We start from the raw sequence: 19,254 nt of genomic DNA on the forward strand, positions 1-19,254 counted from the left end.
CATTGAGTTGTGTTGAAGTTTCTGACCTTACGTTCCAGATTAAACAAACAATCCGAACTTTGTGTTCACCTCATCCTGAGGTTTACTTTGTGGAAAACAAACCTGTTTTCTGGTTATTACAACTATATTTTCATTGACTTTCACACTGCAAAGCGTTTTCACAGCCAACCATTGTTTCTGAATATTTGGGTTAACTATTAATGTTGCTTCTTGGTTTTTATCACCGTCCATGCACATAACTTATTCATAAACACCTACTGGGTTTATAATGTTGTAGAGCTATATACATGCAGTCCATTTACCAACCCTAAAAGTTTGAGTCTCCAAAAGATGAATGATACACATTTAAAAATAAACACAATAACACTCATTCATTGCTATTTAAACACTGCTATGAATAATTACAATGTTAGCTCTCTGGTGATAAATGATAGAGTGTATAAAACATGGACAAAGTCTCCTGAAGGTTTGTAAAGAGTCGTAAAATTTAAATTAAGATGTAATATTATAGATTAAAAAAAAAATGTTTATTGATCCCTGGGGGGAAATTCACAAATACAGCAATAAATAAAGTAATTAAAGCGAGCTCCACCTTTACCAGCTGCAACGTTAAAGCAATGAACACATTAATGCATCAATAATTACAATATATATATATTATTTAAGTATATTTTGAGCTAAAACTTTGTACTTTTCCTTTTGAATGCAGGATCATTGTACCACATATAAGATATTAAAAATATAGCAATATATATCAATGTATATATATATATATATATATATATATGATTGAGTTTGGAAGAAAATATATTTTTTCGTTATTAATCCAGAGTGTAATATTCCAAACTCGGACTGTGTGGATGTGATTTGATTAGATTTAGTGTCATCAGATTATGATTTAAGTATTGTGTGAAGGAGGACACCTCTCATTTTAACCAATAAAAACAAAGAATATTACTTGTAACGGTGTATTTCTACACTATGTACAGGCCATCTTTTACTGAAGTACAAGATGTGAGTACTGTGCTTTCTATCCTTCTATTTTATCTACTCATTTTTCATTCATCTTCTTGTGTTTTTATGTTGTGTTTCATGCCTTCTGTAAAGCACCTTGTTGTTGTTGTTATTATTATTATTGGTATCAATCACAACACTGTCAGCTTGCTCTTCTCCATATTAGGAGTCAAATGGGCGGAACCGGATGTGATGTATGCGGGGTCAAAGGTAACTTTGTACGTCGGCGTGGTGGTTTGGCGCCAGCAAATTTCGCGGGGCAACAAGAGCACAAGAGAAGAAGAAGGAGGCTAAAATATCGAACATAAGAACAAGTGGAGCACGTAGTTACAAACGGCAGACAGTGAACCGGACGGCCGCTGGAGTTACCGGGTGTTCCTCACTGGGTTCGATGGTGTGTCTGTGTCGTTTCTTCTGCTTCTTGCGTGTCGTCCTGAACTCCGAGGTGAGCAGTGTTTGTTGTGTGGAAAGTGTAAATATTTGTCCGTTACCCTTTTCATCTACTCGTCTGTTGGCGAGGCTGACACACACACGGGAGGTGAGGCGGTGTCACCCCGGCGTTGGTCCTCTTGTTTCCCGCATTAAGCTAGCTGCCCACTGCGGAACACGCAGCTAAAGCTAGTGGACGTTAGCAGGCTGCTGGCTAGTGCTGAATCCTGAAGGCTCACGTTAGTCCCTGTGTCCGTTACATCCATGAAATGAAGATGTGGTGTGTATGCATTGACGACTGTGATGATGTTATTTACAGCAGGACACACTTTGTCAGACTTGTTTTGGTTCCTCTGGGTGTCCGAGAGGAAGTCTGGCCTCTGGTAGCATCCTCTAAACACACCTTTGTCCACTCTTAAACCTCCTCTTGTCTTCTTTTGATCTGCTGTTCACAGCTCTGGATACAGTGGAGGGTGATCACAGGTCTACATACATCTCACTGAGGTAAGTTCATGTGTTTCTGCTTATTCACAGCCATGATGTCATCTCTGTGAGGTGGCCATGGTGCACAAAGCTGATGCAAAAAACACTTTTAAAGTCACCAAATACACTTGATTATTTACAAATATATCAGTGTTTTACACCACAGAGCACAGTATTATTTACATAATACCCTTTTGTTTTAACACAGGTTACAAAGTGCTTTACAGTAACTGTAGTAAAGCCTAAATCAAGCACACAGCGCATACAATAATACAAAATGCATACGAATGCACTTAAGATTGAAGGTTGTGCCAAAGTCTGGGTGCTCTGACAGCTTCAGGGTTGTCATATTTCTAAGTTCACCTTTTTAAAGCGACTTGTTACAAGCGCGTCCAGTTATGTCTTTGCCGCCTGCTTTCACTCCGTCCTCTCCGTGCGTCTCTTTCTTTAGAGGCCTTGCGGAGGCGAGTAATAATGATGGCGACGGCGGAGCCTCCGAGCGGCTCCAGCTTCCTTCCTCTGCTGGAGTCTCTGGAGGACGGCGCCGCTGGACAGTCGGAGCAGACGGACGCCTACCTCACCATCGCCAAGTACGTTGCTCGTGCTTCGGCCATCCTCTGGATATGTGAGAGGACGTTTTGTCTCATTCACAACTAGAATATGAGAATGAAAATAATGTGTTTTTTCCCTCTCCAGTCGGCTCAGCGGAGAGGAAGGCCGACAGTTTCTTCCTGCAGTTGAAAAGCACTTTCCTCGTTTGGGTAAAGCCATCTTGGTGAGTCTTTCTGGACATCATTTATTCACATGAAGCTCGAGGAACTTCCTAAGTCTTCCATATTTTATCTATGACGCATAACGCTGCTCTCGTCTCCAGGCTCACATAACCAGTCCGACCGCAGAGCTGAGCCAAGCTGCCCTGCAAGCTTTAGGGTTTTGTTTGTACCATTCTCACATTGTCTCAGGAGTGCCTGGTACATGACTTTACATATTTTAAACATTCATATTTATTCACACGTGACTACGTTCTATGGGGAGTATAATCGCTGCAGAGGGTGATTCTCTTTTATCTTGTTTTGCAGAAACCTTTGCAGCAGAAATACTATCAGCACTTTGCTCCCTGGCAGTGAAGTCGAGCGATAAGAACACGTGCACCAGAGCATTGTGGGTCGTCTCCAAACAGAGCTTTCCTCCAGATGTGGTCGGACAAAAGGTGAACGTCAGCAGAGGCTTAAATCCAGTGAATTAGGACTGAGAACCAGGGAGTGACGGTGCTGCTGTGCTGCTGTACTCATCCATGTTGCTTCACTTATCAGGTGTCGTCTATACTGGGAACACTGGAGAGTGTGTGGAGCAGAGAGGACATCCAGTCCGTGGTGATGGAGCACGAGGCCTTAAACGTTATCATCAGGTAAAGGAACAAGAGATGATGCTTTATAGGATGGAGGTGTTTATATTCGCAATAAGTCAGATTCTCCTTAGATGATGCTTGCACGTCTCCATTGTTATTGGAGGGTGACTAAGCTGATTGTAAGAGTTGGCTCTAACTGTTCCCGGTGTTTTTAAAGGATGCTGGAGCAAGCGCCGGCCCAGATGGGCGACGGAGTGCTGAGGTGGGCGAAGCTCGTCATCCCGCTGGTGGTCCACTCGGCCTCCAAGGTGCGTCTCCGGGCCGCGGCGGCCATGGAGATGGGCATGCCTCTCCTCCTGGAGAGACAGATGGAGGTGGCCGGTATCATCGAGCCAATGATGTCCTCGGTGAGTATCGCTGCTCGTACCGTGTTGGTGGTAACGTACCAAACGTCTGGAGATATTCAGCAGATTGTTGCTATTCATGGGGGAATACAGATTTTCGAGATGAGCATAATTCACTTACTGCCCGACTTCCTTGTGTTGAACATCAAGAGGAAAGGGAATTTAAAAGTAACTTTGATGTCTTTACAGAAACTGATCCCAGAGCTCCAGAAGCTTTTCATCTCCAAGAATGAAGCCAATGTCCTGAAGCTCTGGCCTTTGTTTGTGAAACTGCTCGGGAAGGTAAAGTGTGTGCATGTCTGCATGTTGTGTATTTCTTTCTACAAATCCATAAAGGACTGTGCATTCATAGTGAGGCACATTAGAGGATCAGAACCATTTTTAGCTTTGATTCCTGGTTGACCTGGTAGAGCGGGTAACCGATGTACCACGGTTCAAATCCGACCTGAGGCGCTTCGCTGCACGTCGTCCCTCCTCTCTCCTCTCCCCAGCCTGTATCCTCTGTCTAATAAACGCAAAATGAGATAATCTTTATAAACTAACTGAAAGTTCTGACAGTTCTCGGATGTCTTTCTGCAAAGGATATAGTTATTATCTGGTTACGTCAGACGTATTGAAATGCGTTTCCTACTCAGTTGCTGCACAGAGGAGGTCCCTTCATCAACAGTCTGCTGCATCTGGAGGAACTCGGCTTCCGCAACTCCTCCCCCACCATCAAGAAGATCGCCTTCATTGCCTGGAAGAGCCTCATAGACAACTTCGCCCTCAATCCAGGTGAGCCACACACTCTCTGGTCCCACTTTTTTAATTTTGCTTCAGACTAATCCTGTTCTTTAAGCTCTTAAGTCTCTCCATGGCTGCGTTTTTTTTTTTTTTTACTTTCTTGCATCCTGAAGACATCCTGTGCAGCGCCAAACGTGTGAAGCTCCTGATGCAGCCGCTCGCGTCCATCAATGTCAGGACGGAGGTCCTGCTGCTCACCAAGGTGGAGGTCTGGTGGTACCTGGTGGTCCAGCTCGGGCCCAACCTGTCGCCCAACTTTGATCAGGTTAGACGCCTGTCTGTCTCTCTGTCTGTGTCTGTCTCTCTGTCTGTCTCTCTGTCTGTCTCTGTGTCTGTCTCTGTCTGTCTCTGTCTGTCTCTCTGTCTGTGTCTGTCTCTCTGTCTGTGTCTGTCTCTCTGTCTGTCTGTGTCTGTCTGTGTCTGTCTCTCTCTCTGTCTCTCTGTCTCTCTCTGTCTCTGTCTGTGTCTGTCTCTCTCTCTGTGTGTCTGTCTGTCTGTCTCTGTCTCTGTCAGTCTCTCTCTGTCTCTCTGTCTGTCTCGGAGCATCAAACACTTTATTTCCTGCATCTGCTGAATTTTTATGAACCAAATTATTGTGAGAATGTAATTTATTTATGTAAAGGAAAACAGAGTACTGGTGGTAATTCTATGATAATCCTGATAGTGTGAGGGTCCTGGGACAGGATGTCGTACAGATTGTAAAGCCCTCTGAGGCACATTTGTGACTTGTGATTTTGTGCTATTCAGATAAGCTGTAAGGCTTTCAGGCATTCTGTATCTATTTTTAAGTATCTGTCCTCCTGTTGAACTTGTGATTTGTCGTCCTGCAGGTTTCTGTTCCTCTGCTCCAGTGCGCCATTGGATCCGACTCCTCTTCGGTCCCAGGAACCCCTTCTAGAGCCGTCGGTCAAAACGGCGCCGTCGCGCCGGGCACGCCCAAGTCCGGTACGTTCACACGGGAACCTCAATCCCACACAGTATGTGGTGCTACACTGTCTTACACACACACACTGAAGTTACATCAGAGTGAGCGCGGACATTGACGGAGACTGTTATTTGTGTTTTTTATTTATTCTTTCCTCCTACAGCAGGCTTCAACAGTCCGGCCAATACGTCTCGGATGAGCCTGAACTCCAGCGTGCAGATCCCCACCACCTTCCCCTCCATCCAGCTGCTGGGTCTGGAGATGTTGCTCCACTACTTCTTGGGACCAGATGTTGTCCCCACAGCGGCAAAGACGAAACTCAACCTGAGTCTCGGTGAGAGTCCGACAGCCACGCATTAGCTACTCGTACATGGTGGCGTTTCTTCATCCGTGTTTTTACCAGAAAACTCCCCGGAGCACCTTGTTTTAACGGACTCTCACCGACACACATTGGGCAGAATGCACCGCCCCAAATGTCACAGGCTCGATATATTGAAATATAAAAACCTGCAGTTTAATCGCAACCTGACTCTCTTCTGGTTCCAGAGCCTTTGACCCACCCGCTCCTCTCCGGTGCTTCCTCCTTCACTAAACATGCGGCCGTGCTCACCTCCAACATCAGAGATGGATTCACCAACGTCGGCAAAGACGCTCCAGGTAAACACGGTCCATCGTTTAAACGAGCTCCTGTAGTTTCTCTCCACCTGCTCCTGAGTTGAGTTTGTTGTTGTTTTAAGGTTCTTGTGGGAGAATGAAATGCCAGTTAAATATGTCAGACCTCTTCATATTACTGAAAACATGTGAGAGTTGGTTATAAAATGAGGGCACTGATTGCTGATCATCTGCATGTAAATCTCTTCTCCTTCAGATTCTCTTTTGGCCGTTTTATGGACGAGTCTCGTCCGGTTTGTCAACTTAACGATAGAATCTGGTGAGTTCTTCAACAGTCAAACACTCTGTATTCTTGTCTCCCGTGCAGCTAAACATGTACAATTATATCATGTTACATCTTTAGAAGCAATTAACACATCGTACTGTAATGTTTGACAAGAAGCCTCTGATGCCACACGTACCTTTTTATTTTTTACATTTACGGAGCTTTTATTTGTGTTTCTCGTGGTTTTATTACCACAACATAAGACAAACTTTCATAAATTCCAAATTCCAGCTTTGAAATAAAGGACGTATAGTAAAACTGGACGTCATATGTGACGTTATTGTCTCAATAGAAACCTTTCTTCTGTCATTGTGGCGGCTGCTCAGCAGTGCGGGGATCTTTAAAGTCGTGGTTCCCGCCTCGCAGCTCCACATAGAGCACTCTTGATTGGGTCTGGGCTCCGTCATTAGGGATGAGGAACCGGTGAGTCCTCGTCCTCGTCCCCTGCCCGGCCCACTCCCACTGTCACATCAGTTTAAGTCAGAGCGGTCAGACCCTCGTGGTCTGGACTGCCGTGAAGAGGAAGAAACTACTGAGGGGTTCGTCCCCAATGATGACTTATCCTTTAAAACAAGGAATCATGTTTTAGTCTTTGTGCGTATTGCTGATGGGTCTGTCCTCTGGGTGTCAGCAGGCAGTAAGAAGGATCGTCAGGGAGGTGAAGTGCTGACACTGATGCTTCAGGCTCTGCAGACCATCGTCGCCTCAGAAGCTCTGCCTGCAGACAAAGTTCTGGTAAGACCGAGATCCAAACGCTTCAGGTCTGAACTCTCAGCTTCCGTGTCCCTCTCTCACTGGAGGGCTGTCTAGAGTTACTTTATTGATTTTCTGTTTCAGCGAATCTCAGCTTGCTTGTCCGGCTGCTTTTAACCGACTTTTATTTGAATATCTTTGATTTTGATTTTTCCGACTTGGCTAAAATCCAAACATCTGTTGAATCTTCTCCCTCAGATCCTGTTTGAAGGCACAGTGAAAGGTCTTCCGCAGAGAGTTCTCGGCTCCGCCTCCTATCAAGTGGGCAAGATGGATGTTCTGAATGTGAGTGCTTCTCTCTTCTATGTTGAGCGCGTGTTCATAGTCCGTATTTAAGGAAGAGCTTATGAGAAAGAGGATCGGTTAACATTTTGTGTTTGTTCCTCAGGGAACGCCGGCTCTGTTCCTCATCCTGCTCCTCTACAACAGCAGCTTGCTCTCTGCCTACATCGAGGACGAGAGGTGGGTCTGATGTTCATCCTTCATTCGTTCATTCATGTCTGTTTAATCTGTGCTCACAGCTGCAGTTTGATATATTTAGACAAAAGCAAAAGATCCATGGTTCTAGAAACAACTTGTGTTAAATACAATATAAAATAGGAGTTGATCTAACTTTTGAACGTCTTGCTAATGTTTTATTTACAAATCTTTCACAAGTATTAAATACGTTTTTAAATTTATTTATTTTTTACTAAATGACTAAATTGCAAGAGTGAAACCTGGTTGACGTCATATTTAAGTCTAGTTGTCACAATTATCAAAGCTAAGTGGGCCAGAACTTTGCATTATTGTTTTTAGGAATAAGTAATTGAGTGATCGCTCTATCTCTCGCTCGCTCGCTCTCTCTTAATACACCTTTTTAAGCTCTAATCAAATATTTTATATGTATTTTTGCTTTGGAGTTATGCCTCTTCATGTTCCTCTACATCTCAAAGTGTTGCTCGATGTCTCTCCGTCTGCAGGTTCTTTCAGTGCCTCCAGACGCTGGTGGGCTGCGGTCTGTCGGGCCCCACGTCCCCGCTGGCGTTTGGGGAGGCGGTGCTCGCCGCCATCAGACGCAGCGCCGGGTCCGTGCAGAACAAGGAGCAGCTGTGGAGGATGTGGAGCGTGATGGTCAGCCCGCTCACCGACACCATCACACAGGTGGGAGGAGAAACGGAGGGAACGGGGGATCGATGTTTTAAAACGTATATATTCTTCTGCCTTAATTTAGGTAAATATAAGTACTATTGCAGAGCATTAGGCTGTGAGCGTTGGAGAAGCTGTTTACTGTGATGCGTTTCCTCTGATGGTGTCGTGAGCTTGCCAGCAGAGCACTAAAGGAACATTCTCAATCTTTTCTTTCTTTTTACAGTCGAATGAGGTCAACCAAGGTGACGCTCTGGAGCACAACTTCAGCGCCATGAACTCTGCCTTGCTGTTCCCCATCACACACCTACTACATGGCACGCCGCTGCAGCAGGTCTCTTTACCTACATGACTGTCATACTTCTTAACCACCGTTTGTCCTTTTTAAAAAAAGGCCACGCGGCACCGATCCAGAGATCCTGTTTTCACTTTATTTCGTGTTTTTTGTTCAGGCGGCCCAGAAGCCGATGCTGTCCTCGTGGTCCAAACTGTACAAAGTGTTCGCCCGCTGCTCTGCGCTGGTGGTCACGGCCGAGGAGAACATCTGCTGCGAGGAGCTCTGTGCCAAGATGACGGCTGCGATAGACAGAGATGCTTTAGAGGTGAGTGGAGGAGAGGGGAAAAACTCAAAAAAGACAAAATTAATAACAAAAAAAGCTTTATTCATCAGAACACGATAGTTGCACTTAAAACTGGTGAACTTTAATTCACTTTAATTTGTTTTAAAACCAGCCTGCTTTAATGTGTTGATGCTATCTGATCCTCCAGGTTCCTTCTGCATTAAATGCCGTCGCCAGTCTCCTCCAGGTCATGGTCGAGTGTGTGGACTTCTCGCCGTTCACTCCTCAGTTTCAGCAAAAGCTGAAGTGTAAGAGAACTTAAGCTCACTTTATTTCACTCTTCACACTTGGATTAAATTGAGAATATAATCTTTATTCACCCTTGTTTCTTGCAGCGCCTCACACTCCGGTAAACTGGACGAGAAAGAGGAACAAGGTCCTGGGGAATCTGTCCACCTTCCAGTCCCTGCTGGTACAGTGTCTAGAGGTCTATCTGGAGGGCCCCGGGGCCTCCTCTGAAGCCACAGGACTGGCCCTGGTCTCCATCCTGTCGGCTCTCTTCACCAACCTCGCTCTCGCCAACACGATCAAGGAAGCTCTGACTTCTCTGATTCAACCCGTCACCCTCTTCTACAAACAAGCAGCCAGCGAGCCGCCTAAGTTCTCCTCACAGCTTCTGGGAAAGGTGCGTTCTTTGTCAGACGGCTGCACAAGTCTTTTTACTTTTCTAAGCATTTTTAGTAATAACTATCTGCTTTTCTTTCAGCTGGAGAAGCTTCTCTGCGACGTTCTCGGCTGCCTGCAGACCCGCTCTACCTTAGCGTACGACGATGAGCTCCTGGCTCTGCTCTCTCCTCTGCTTTGCGTGTCGTTTCCTCACAAGAACAAGCAGCTGCGCTCCTCAGTCGTCCAGTTCTGGAACGCCACCTTCGGCAACTCGGTCGGCCTCACGTACCCCGATGAGATCAGGTAAAAAAACGAAAAAACATCCTCGGGTCTCATTTAATGCTGCGTTCACATTTTTGACCCCAGCAAAAGGCCAAATGTACGTTTATTCATGTTGACGGAGACGAGTGCATCACAGTGGTAGAGAGGGATGCGCCCCCAAAACCGGGTTCTAAATATCTGAAAACCCGGAGTATTTGGGTAAAATGAAGAAGTGACTTTTGTTGTCAGATTTTTCTGCATGTGTTTAGGGATTTATGTCTATAAAACCATGATGATGACGTACTGCTACAACAGAAATGTAACAATAGAAAAGTTCTTGTTTCATGACAGGCCAAATGAATTTAGGTGGGCTTAAAGCGAACTTAAATGTTGCCATTTTTCTTTACACAGACCGATATTGAGCCAAGTGAAGCAGAAGACCCCGATCATTCTTCCTGGCTTTGAGGCCGTCTGTGTTCCTGATGAGCTCAGTGGACCTTACTCTGTGAGTTGTGACTTTAGTAATATTCTCTACGTCGTTGTTGTTGTTATTTGTGGCTGAACTCGTTTGTGTCTTTTTAGAGTGAGATCTCCCAGCTGGAAACAAATCTCAGTGGGATGCCGGTTTCATCCGTGCTGAAAAGGTCTGCTGAGCTGAAGGACGGCAGCTCCACCAAGGCCTCCAAGTCAGTTTCTGTAAGTTCAGCCTCGGACCAGACCAGCTTTCACGAGGAACGTCTTGTGTTTCGCAAATCGTTCGGACATAAATTAAGAGGCAAACATATTTTACACACTATAGAGCTTTAGATTCATGGATAGGTCAATGTTTACTACCTGTATCTACAGAGTCGCCTGTTTGTGTTGGCACATTGTGTCATCAAGAAGGGAGACCGTGATTTTCTTTTCCAGCTGTTTTATCACTGGCAACGTGTAGGGCTGCAAAAGATGTTTATTAAGGCCTCAGCACAAACGAGCAGTGAGGACACTGTTGAAATGCAATAAATTATTTATGCAAATTAATCACCCTTCCTCTTTCATTAGTGTGGTGCGAGGGTCCGAGACTTTATGTAATGTTAAAATAAGATGGGAAATCTACCATTTTGCAATAAGAGAAAGCATTTTGTTGCGATGCCACTGTATCATCCATTCAGACATGTTTGGTTTTGAATTGCTCATCGTCCCACCTTCAACAGACAAAGCTGGACTTTGGCTCTCCTAAGCCTCCTCCCAGAGGAGTTTTGGAGGAAGAGGCCTCCATCAACTTTGTCTTCATCCCTCCTGAGACAAAGGAGCGAGTTCTGACGGAGCACCAGAAGGAGGTGAAAAGGACTAAAAGGTCAGATTTGTCCTCTTGTCTGATAGTTCATCAGTGTTGTTTATTAAATATAATATAAATTCAAAGTGTCCATGTTGTCAGTCTGGTGTAGAGCTAATGTTTGCTTTGGCACACAGGGTTGACATCCCTGCCATGTACAACAACCTCGATGCCTCTCTGGATTCATCGGTTTTCACCCAGTACACACAGAGTCAAGACGACTCTTTGTAAGTCCTGAGCGCGTGCTACCAGAATCCAGATCAATTCCTGCGCTCTCGTACCAGCACAGCATTTGTATAATGAAACATTTTTCCAACAGGGACAAACTGGCAACTGAACAAGCTGACAAGGAAACCAAAGAGGCTCCTGGCAAGGTAACGCATTAAACCCATCAAGGTCAAAAAAATAAAAAACACTGCCAGGAAAGACTCTACTGAGGGCTTGTTTTGTCCTGTTCTTCATTCTGCCAAAGCGAGAATGAATAAAACAAAACACTCCTTGTACATTACTTGCAAACACAGCCCAAGTTTATTTTGGTATTAACTGCAACTGCAGTTTTTTAACCTGGAGTTGTTGCGGTCAATTCATGCTCCTAATGATTTCTGTAGTAACCGTGTTAAACTCTGTCAGGATCAGTCTCCACACTCTGAAGGAGTTGGGTGAAGCCTGGCCTTCATTGACTTGGTTAAATTATAAATAAACCTAATTGTAGACTCGCTTTACCCCCATATGAGGCTTATCCAAATGGCAAAATACTTCTTCAAAAAGCAGAAATCAAATGGTGTCAATTTTGTGTCCGGGTTGAAATGGCAGCGAGTAAAGCTGGGCTCGAGCGCTTCCTGGGGGGGGTCTTTTGTTGTCCCAGGCCAGTTGTGTAATCTCTCCAGTATGTTGTGGCTCTGCTCCAGAGTCTCCGCCCCATGAGGCAATCCAGGAGGCAAAGCTCCCAAATGTTCTTACAGCACATGAAATAACAATAAATTATGAACATTATCGTTTGCTTTTTAATTCATTACGCAGTACACAAACATCTTTAAAACCTGTTTCAATGCATTATTTTTATGGTGTGTTCTTTCACACACAGACGCAGATGAGGTTACTCTTATGAGTAGTGAGACCCAGAATATTCTTGTTTTATATAAGTCACATGTTTTTGGAGCACTGTAACATTTACATCACGGTTTGATTGGCATTTAAAACTATTCTTTAGTTAAAAACACACCACTACAAATGAAAATGTCACCCAACTTGCATTGTGTACTTATTCAGTCTTTAAAAGTGTATGTTTTTGTCCTTTGCAGACAGATTCAGTTTTAAGCATTTGGTTTCTTCCAGGTTCCTCAGGAAGATGAAGTAAAAGGGGAAGACTCAGAAGAGACTCAAGATTTTGCCAGTCCAGAAGCAGTAGAGAACATGCCAGAAAACCACCAGCAGGAGGAGATTATCCCTGAGTCAGCAGATGTTTCTATGGAGGATAATACTAAGAGTGATGATAGAGCAGAAGACTTGGACCTGCATTCTACAGAAGGCACAAGTCCTAACATCTCTGCGTCTTCAGATTTGGTCTCGGGGACACCCCAGAAACCCAACAGTCGCCGTCAGTCCTTCATCACCCTGGAGAAGTACGCTGAGGGAAAACCTGCCAGTCCCAGCAGTACGTCCACCTTCACAGGTACCCTCTTAAAGACCTCCAATAGCCAAGAACGCTCTAAAACCAGGAGGAAGTCGTCCTCTCGGGCTTCCCGGACATCCACTGGTCCTAACTCTCAGGATTCCCAGTCTTCCCAGTCAGGAAACATGAACTCACAGTGTCCTGTGAACAATGCCCTTGAGTCCCCTGTAAGGCCAAAAGACTCTGGGAGAAAAAGTGAGCCAGTAAGGCTGACTGAGAGACTACCCAGTGACCCAACAGAGGACGAAGACGTTATCCCGGACACCCAGACTGAAGTGGAGGACAAAGAGGGTACGGAAATGGCTTCCTCATCAGAGGAAATTACACTCTCAAGCCAGGAAGAGGAATCTGACCCAACTCTGGATGATTCTCAATCTTCTCAAGGCGAACCAAGGCGGTCTGGACGCTACAGAGTAAGACCTCAGCTGCCCGGAGAGGACCCTGAGGACCGGGAAGAGAAATACACCCCCCCGAAAAAGAGGCGTTCTGGAGAGGAACCTAAAAGGGATTCTCCAAAGTCAGGTTCGGCGCAAGGCAGACGAAATACGAGAAGTATGCAGGCTGCTGAGAAGGGCAGTGGCAGAAACCGATTACGAACAAGGTCTCAGAGGGGCAAGAGTGAGTCGAGCCAAACCAATTCACAGGGAAAAGCACACAAGAAGATCAAGCTGTACAGTAGTTCAGATGATTTCCTTGATAAACCTGAACCCAAAAGGAGAAGCACCGGTGGGCTTCACTCCAGCCAAACTGACTTGCAATCTGATAACGAAAGCCAGTCACAGGGTAAGGAAAGACGGCGGAGTAAAGCAACATTGGATGGTGAAATGAAGAAAAAGGTTGTGCCTGACAAGGAAGAGTCCAGCCAACCTGCCAAACATGAGCTGGTAGAACAGGCCGAAAAGGATATTAAGCCAAAGAACAATTCTCAAACGATCACTCCTTCCCCTCAAACTGTTGGCAAATCCCAAGAGTTTGAGATTGTAGAACAACTGACTGAAAAAGATAGTGATAAGCAAAAAGATTCTCAAACGATCACTCCTTCCCCTCAAACTGTTGGCAAATCCCAAGAGTTTGAGATTGTAGATCTGGCTGAAAGAGATGGTAATAAGCAAAAAGATTCTCAAACGATCACTCCTTCCTCCCAAACTGGTGGCCAATCCCAAGAGTCTCAGCTTTTAGAAAAGATGACCAAGGATGAGAGAGATTCTCAGATAGTTGTTGCTTCTCCAGCTAATGAAGAGTCCCAAGATGGAACAAACGCAACAAAAAGGTTGGTGAATATATCCGAGGTCAAAGACAAACTGAAAACAAGTGAAAGCACAGATGACAGCCTTAGTCAAGAGGACTCTCAAGTGATCACACCCTCTTCTGATAGCCAGTCTGTGCGTCGATCCAGAAGAAGCAAGGCATCATCTGAGGAAGCGGGTTCTGAAGATAAAAGTGAAAATAAGGATTCATTAGAAGGGCAGAGTAGGTCTAATTCTCAGGCAGCTGTCGGTCAGCCAGAGGCTGGAATTGCAGGTAGGACCAGAAGGAGCAAGGTACAAGACGAGCAGTCAAAATCGAGTCCTACCGCAACCCCAGAGAGTTCTCAATCACTAGGGAGTGCAGGATCAGCAGAATCATCCAAAGGCTGGGGCAAAAGCTCAAGAAGAAGATCTTCTCCAGCGTTGCCTGTAGCCAGTAAAGGATCCTCAGAGTCTGAATCCTCGGAGGTCAAAGAAAATCCCCCTCTGCCCAAAAAGAGAGGAAGGAAACCGCGAGCGTCTCTTCCAAGTCCTCTCACTATTGAATCTAAAGAAGGTAAAATTTGTAAGGGTATGGTAAAGGATGATTCTGATACTTCTCAAAAGGCAGATTCACAAAGCACAGAATCTCAAAATACAACAGATTTAGAGAATTCACAGGCATCCCAAGACAAGGATTCTGAATCGCTCCAGGTTCCATGTAACACTGAGGAGCAAAGTAATGAAGAATCACAGATGGAGGTAGAGGTTGATGCTGTTGTAGAGAAAACTGAGACTGACGACACAAAGAAGAGCGATTCGCTCAGTGTGTCACCTCCCAAAGAGCAACTGCAAAGAGACTCTAACATTGAGAATACCTCGTCACAGGGAGGTGACACTGGAAACTTGCCATCCACTGAGATGCTTGAATCAGTTGGGGTCCGTTCTGAACAGACTCAGGAAGAGTTGCCCTGTGATGCATCTGTGTTATCTGTTGAGGCACTGGCGCCTCCTGATGAGACGACAGAGAAACTGCAGGTCTCGGAGTCTTCAGAGGAGAAAGCTGAAGAAGTGTCCGAGTCTGGGGACAATGTTACAGAAGCACAACAAGATGATTCAGATTCAACCCACCAAGAAGATCCAGTTGTTCCAGTGGAAGACGGAGCTGAAGATGATCCCAATGCGTCCTTTGGGCAAAACCACATTGAGAGTCCAACTTTTTCAAAGGAGGAGGAACAGTCTGCCTCCATCAATGAAGATGAATCTACATCCCAGCACGTTGAGGCCAATGCCAGAGACGACATCACGCCGCTACAGGAGAGCGATAAAGACGACAAAACTCAAATTGTGGAGTGTAACGGCGAAGAGGAAACTCAGACCGCCGATAATGAGAACGACGTAGTAGCAAACTTGGATGCTGCTCTGGCTGACGTTAGCAATGCGTCAGTGTTACCAGAATCGACGACCAACGACACGTGCTCGGATTCTCCGGCGAAGCAGAAGGACCTGGAGGCTTTAATGGCGGTAGATGTTGGCGAAAGCCCCAGCAGTGGCAGTACCAGAGGAACCTGGTCTCCTTCAGCCTCCCCATCGACCAGTATTCTTAAGAAGGGCCTGAAGAGACCGCTAGAGGAGGAGACTACCTCACCTCTTGTCAAAGTAAGTGACAAAGCATTTGTACAATCTGCAAATGCATTTCCAACACATGTGCTCCTCTTTAAAGTCTTTATTTTCTCCTTTACCTTTGCAGTCTAGACGTGTGTCTTTTGCTAATCCAATCCAACATCAGGAACTAGCAGACGACATTGATCGTCGCAGCCCCGCTATCAGAACCAGCTCCCCCAGAAGATCCAAAGGCAGCGCTATCCCACAGCCGAAGGTATGAATGAGGCCAGCATTTTTCCTGATTGCCATATTTCTGATTCAAAACTTTTTCTTAAGCAAATGATCTTCTTGGATCTAACACGACACCCTTCTGCTGTTCTAGTTTGTCACTACACCAACAAAAGGCCTGCTGATCCTGAGTCCCAGAAATCTGCACAGTCCAGGTTACAAGAGCTCCAAGAAATGCCTGGTATGCACTTCACACATTTAAAATCAACATTCGTTATTGTCACCGTTTTCTATGGTGTGTGTGTGTGTGTGTGTGTGTGTGTGTGTATATTAAATATGTAAATAACTGTGAGACACAGCCCTGGTTACCATGTATGCAAAGAAGGTCCTTTTTACAGAGCAACATTAACACCATTTGGAGTCCTGTTTCTGTTTGTCCAATACTTTGGTTTTTGACCAAATACTTGCTAAATGAATGTCTTTCCAACCAGCATCAGCTGTACTTTTTGTTTACTGCTAATTAGCAAATGTTACCATGCTAGCACACATTGTAAACATACTTTATAAACATCCACATGCAATGATTATCATTCTTAGCATAGCATACATGTTACCCACAATGCAACTTGACCAGTGACCCGTCCCCTTTTAAAGTGCTGTGAACTCGGTATGATCAGTGGGTGGCTAAAAAGCTCCATACAGTTCTCTGTTGGTGCATTAATGAAGCACTTCTGCAGTGTTGGTTCTCAGTTGGAGGCTGTTAGTCCTGATGCTAGGCACAACCTTTCTCACCCCAGATTTCCGAAATGAGCCATGAGCCGCGGCCCGTCTCCAGAGACTGCATCTATCCTGCCCTGGTTGGCTGCTCTACGCCTGTAGAAGCTGTGCTGCCTCAGATATCCTCCAACATGTGGTGAGTACTGCACAGGGTTAATAACAGGAAATATTTAATCTAGTGTCTTATCGGGTGCATCTATCTGTTAACGGTGTTGCTCGTCCTCATAGGTCTCGGGGTTTCGGGCAGCTTGTTCGAGCCAGAAACATCAAGACCGTCGGTGACCTCAGTGCTCTTACTCCCAGTGAAATCAAGACTCTTCCAATTCGCTCTCCGAAGATCTCCAATGTCAAAAAGGCACTTAAAAGTTATGAACAACAGGTATGCCAGTGGGTTAGAGGGCCGTGAACAGCATTGAGACCACACAGCACAGACGTATGAAGGTTTGAATTCTTGTATTTAATATCTTAACAATTCTCTTCTAGCGTAAAGGGCGAGGTGGTGATGAGTTGAAGAGTTTTGATGAAACGGAGATGATGACCTCTGAACTAGAGGAGACCAGTGCTCCTCAAAACCAGGATGAGGAGGACAAGACCTCAGGAGAGACACTAGGTGGGTAGAAATCTGTGCCACTGGGATTACATGGTGTGACTCAAATTTTAAAAACAATCCTACGAGCAACCACGAGCGCATTTGGCTGATCATCAGTTAACACGGTCACTCGTTAAAGTGAAACAGCCGTGATTCTGTAGAACCTGAGTCCGCTGTTGGGATATCGATTCTGACAAAAGAACACGCAACATACAGACATTTTGTTTCTGTTAACACATTTAATTCAATTTAATTGTTTACAGCTTCCTAACTCGTCTGGTTGGCTGAGGTGAAACGCCACTTGTGTTGCAAACATGTGCACGTTGGCTGTTAAAGGGTCTTTTGACATACGCGGTGTATTGGTCCTCTTAACCTTTTAAGTTTAACGTCACCTTTCCATTTACAGCAACAGAGCTGGTGGATGAGCCGCTTCCTGCAGATGAGAGGCCCGAGCATGACGTCTCCGGAAATCAGACGCCCGACACGGCGGCCGGAGGACGTGAACCTGAAGGACGGCTGCGGTCAGAGGTGGAGGCGCTGACCGGCAGCATGACGCCGCTAGAACTCAGTTACTGCTCCCCACAGCAGCTCGTTCACATCCACGACCAGCTAGGAGGCATGATGAGGCGCGTGGTCGTCGAGCTGCAGACGCGCCTCTGAAAGACAGACGTCGGACCCTGAACGGACTTCTTCTGCTGGATCAAATGGATACACAAGTGTTAGAAGACCCATAAAAAGACGAGAGGAATCTGACTTTATTTTATCCTACAACAGATTTTTACAAAGGAAGATTTTATGGTTTTAACTCTGAATGCCATGTCCAATTTCTTTTTCTTGAAGTGTTTTTTTAAATGAATTCTAGCAGCACTTTCTCCCGATCTGTAGCTTGAGCTGTTGGATAGTTTGTATGATTTTAAGAAACACTCAAAGGGAAGCACAGTCACACTTTTCCAGCTGTGTCGAAAGAAGAAAGCGATTTTCACGAATGGTGACGTATGATTACAAATATATGTAGAAGAAAAATATTATTTCTCACCAATTCTGTTCCAATTTTGTACATATTCTTTGTCATTTAAGTCCTTCATGTGCCTGTTTTTAGGCTGTTTACAATTTAACTCTTGTATATTTTTTTTTTTTTTTACGATTTCTTAGTTTGTAAACCTTTTTCTGTCATTTCAAATGAATGTCTTCTTGCATTTTTAAAGTCATGACGCATACTGTAGATGGTGGCAGACGGTCTGCACTAACGTTTTTATTTGTTTTAAATGCTTCAATAAAAGACAACTTCGATTTTTCTTGATTTTTCTAAATGCCATAAACTCTTGAGTGTTGTTTTGACTTGCATGCAGGTGCAAAGGTTGCTGCCAGGAGAAAACAATAGATTGGTTTGATATCGGTGCAATGTTAAACCTTTTAATGGATGTCGATATACCAATATATCATTCCTTAAAATGTCTTTTTAAGACAGAAGTTGTTCATCTTGCATTGAAGCTGTAGTGGTTTGATATAGAGTCAGAGGAGCTCAAATATTCAGATAATTATTATTTTAAAACGATGACTTTGCTCAACGATTTGAATCTCTGGGCGTTTCTAATTCAACCTGTATGTTCCCCTGCAGGCTGTTCAGCTCTTATTCGTGCTGCTGCCATTAAAAGATTACACAGAACAAAGTCGTCTTCGTTCTGTGTAAAAATGTTTTCTAAAGTTTCTCTGAAGATGAGGCTTCGACAGTCAAATCAAGTGAGTCTCCCCCAAAGTGTAAAATTCTGTTTTTCTTTGAGCTGCAGTTGAGACATTAAACACTAAACGGTCTCATTTTACAAGATCTCTACTTAATTTAACAGACACAAGAAATCTGCTTTCCATAATTATCTTAGGATATTAGAGAAACTTGATGTTCCTCTTGCTATTTCTCCTGGAGAACCCATTCTGTAACTGGGTTTCTAACTGGCCTTCACAACACTATACCACACATATGCAGTTACAGTATACTGTTGTTTTATGGTTCTGAAATACTCATTTAAAGTTGCTCTACAGGACAGAATCTGTGCAGTCACTCTGTTCAGAACTGAGGAATGTTTTGTATGTACGCCTGCATGTTTAGCACATAATTGCATGTCTATGTGATGTCTTTTCCCCCGGTTGACCTCA

The 19,254-nt window shown here is 44.7% G+C and overlaps 1 protein-coding gene across 4 annotated transcripts; it reads left to right on the plus strand.

Annotated features, from left to right (window-relative positions):
• Nucleotides 1-1,234: 1,234 nt before the first annotated feature.
• On the plus strand, nucleotides 1,235-18,398 carry rif1 (replication timing regulatory factor 1). Of its 4 annotated transcripts, none has more exons than XM_076110941.1 (36): nucleotides 1,235-1,459; nucleotides 1,899-1,947; nucleotides 2,378-2,516; nucleotides 2,623-2,701; nucleotides 2,801-2,897; nucleotides 3,006-3,136; nucleotides 3,240-3,334; nucleotides 3,492-3,681; nucleotides 3,868-3,960; nucleotides 4,314-4,452; nucleotides 4,575-4,726; nucleotides 5,292-5,406; nucleotides 5,550-5,720; nucleotides 5,933-6,043; nucleotides 6,255-6,317; nucleotides 6,955-7,058; nucleotides 7,275-7,361; nucleotides 7,465-7,538; nucleotides 8,039-8,219; nucleotides 8,431-8,538; nucleotides 8,657-8,806; nucleotides 8,973-9,072; nucleotides 9,160-9,449; nucleotides 9,531-9,733; nucleotides 10,103-10,196; nucleotides 10,274-10,387; nucleotides 10,885-11,027; nucleotides 11,144-11,233; nucleotides 11,326-11,380; nucleotides 12,342-15,563; nucleotides 15,655-15,783; nucleotides 15,892-15,978; nucleotides 16,535-16,650; nucleotides 16,743-16,893; nucleotides 16,998-17,124; nucleotides 17,510-18,398. In XM_076110941.1, exons 3-36 carry the CDS (start codon nucleotides 2,401-2,403, stop codon nucleotides 17,761-17,763), a joined length of 7,431 nt encoding a protein of 2,476 aa, XP_075967056.1. In that variant the 5' UTR covers nucleotides 1,235-1,459; nucleotides 1,899-1,947; nucleotides 2,378-2,400; the 3' UTR covers nucleotides 17,764-18,398. The 4 variants fall into 4 exon arrangements, with proteins under 4 accessions (XP_075967056.1, XP_075967063.1, XP_075967072.1 ...); XM_076110948.1 differs by having other exon boundaries at nucleotides 6,958-7,058; XM_076110957.1 differs by having other exon boundaries at nucleotides 5,553-5,720.
• Nucleotides 18,399-19,254: the final 856 nt, after the last annotated feature.

The sequence above is a fragment of the Anarhichas minor genome, unplaced genomic scaffold (genome assembly GCF_050575085.1).
Source record: "Anarhichas minor isolate MPS153535 unplaced genomic scaffold, ASM5057508v1 ptg000004l, whole genome shotgun sequence".
In the NCBI taxonomy this organism is placed as follows: domain Eukaryota; kingdom Metazoa; phylum Chordata; class Actinopteri; order Perciformes; family Anarhichadidae; genus Anarhichas; species Anarhichas minor.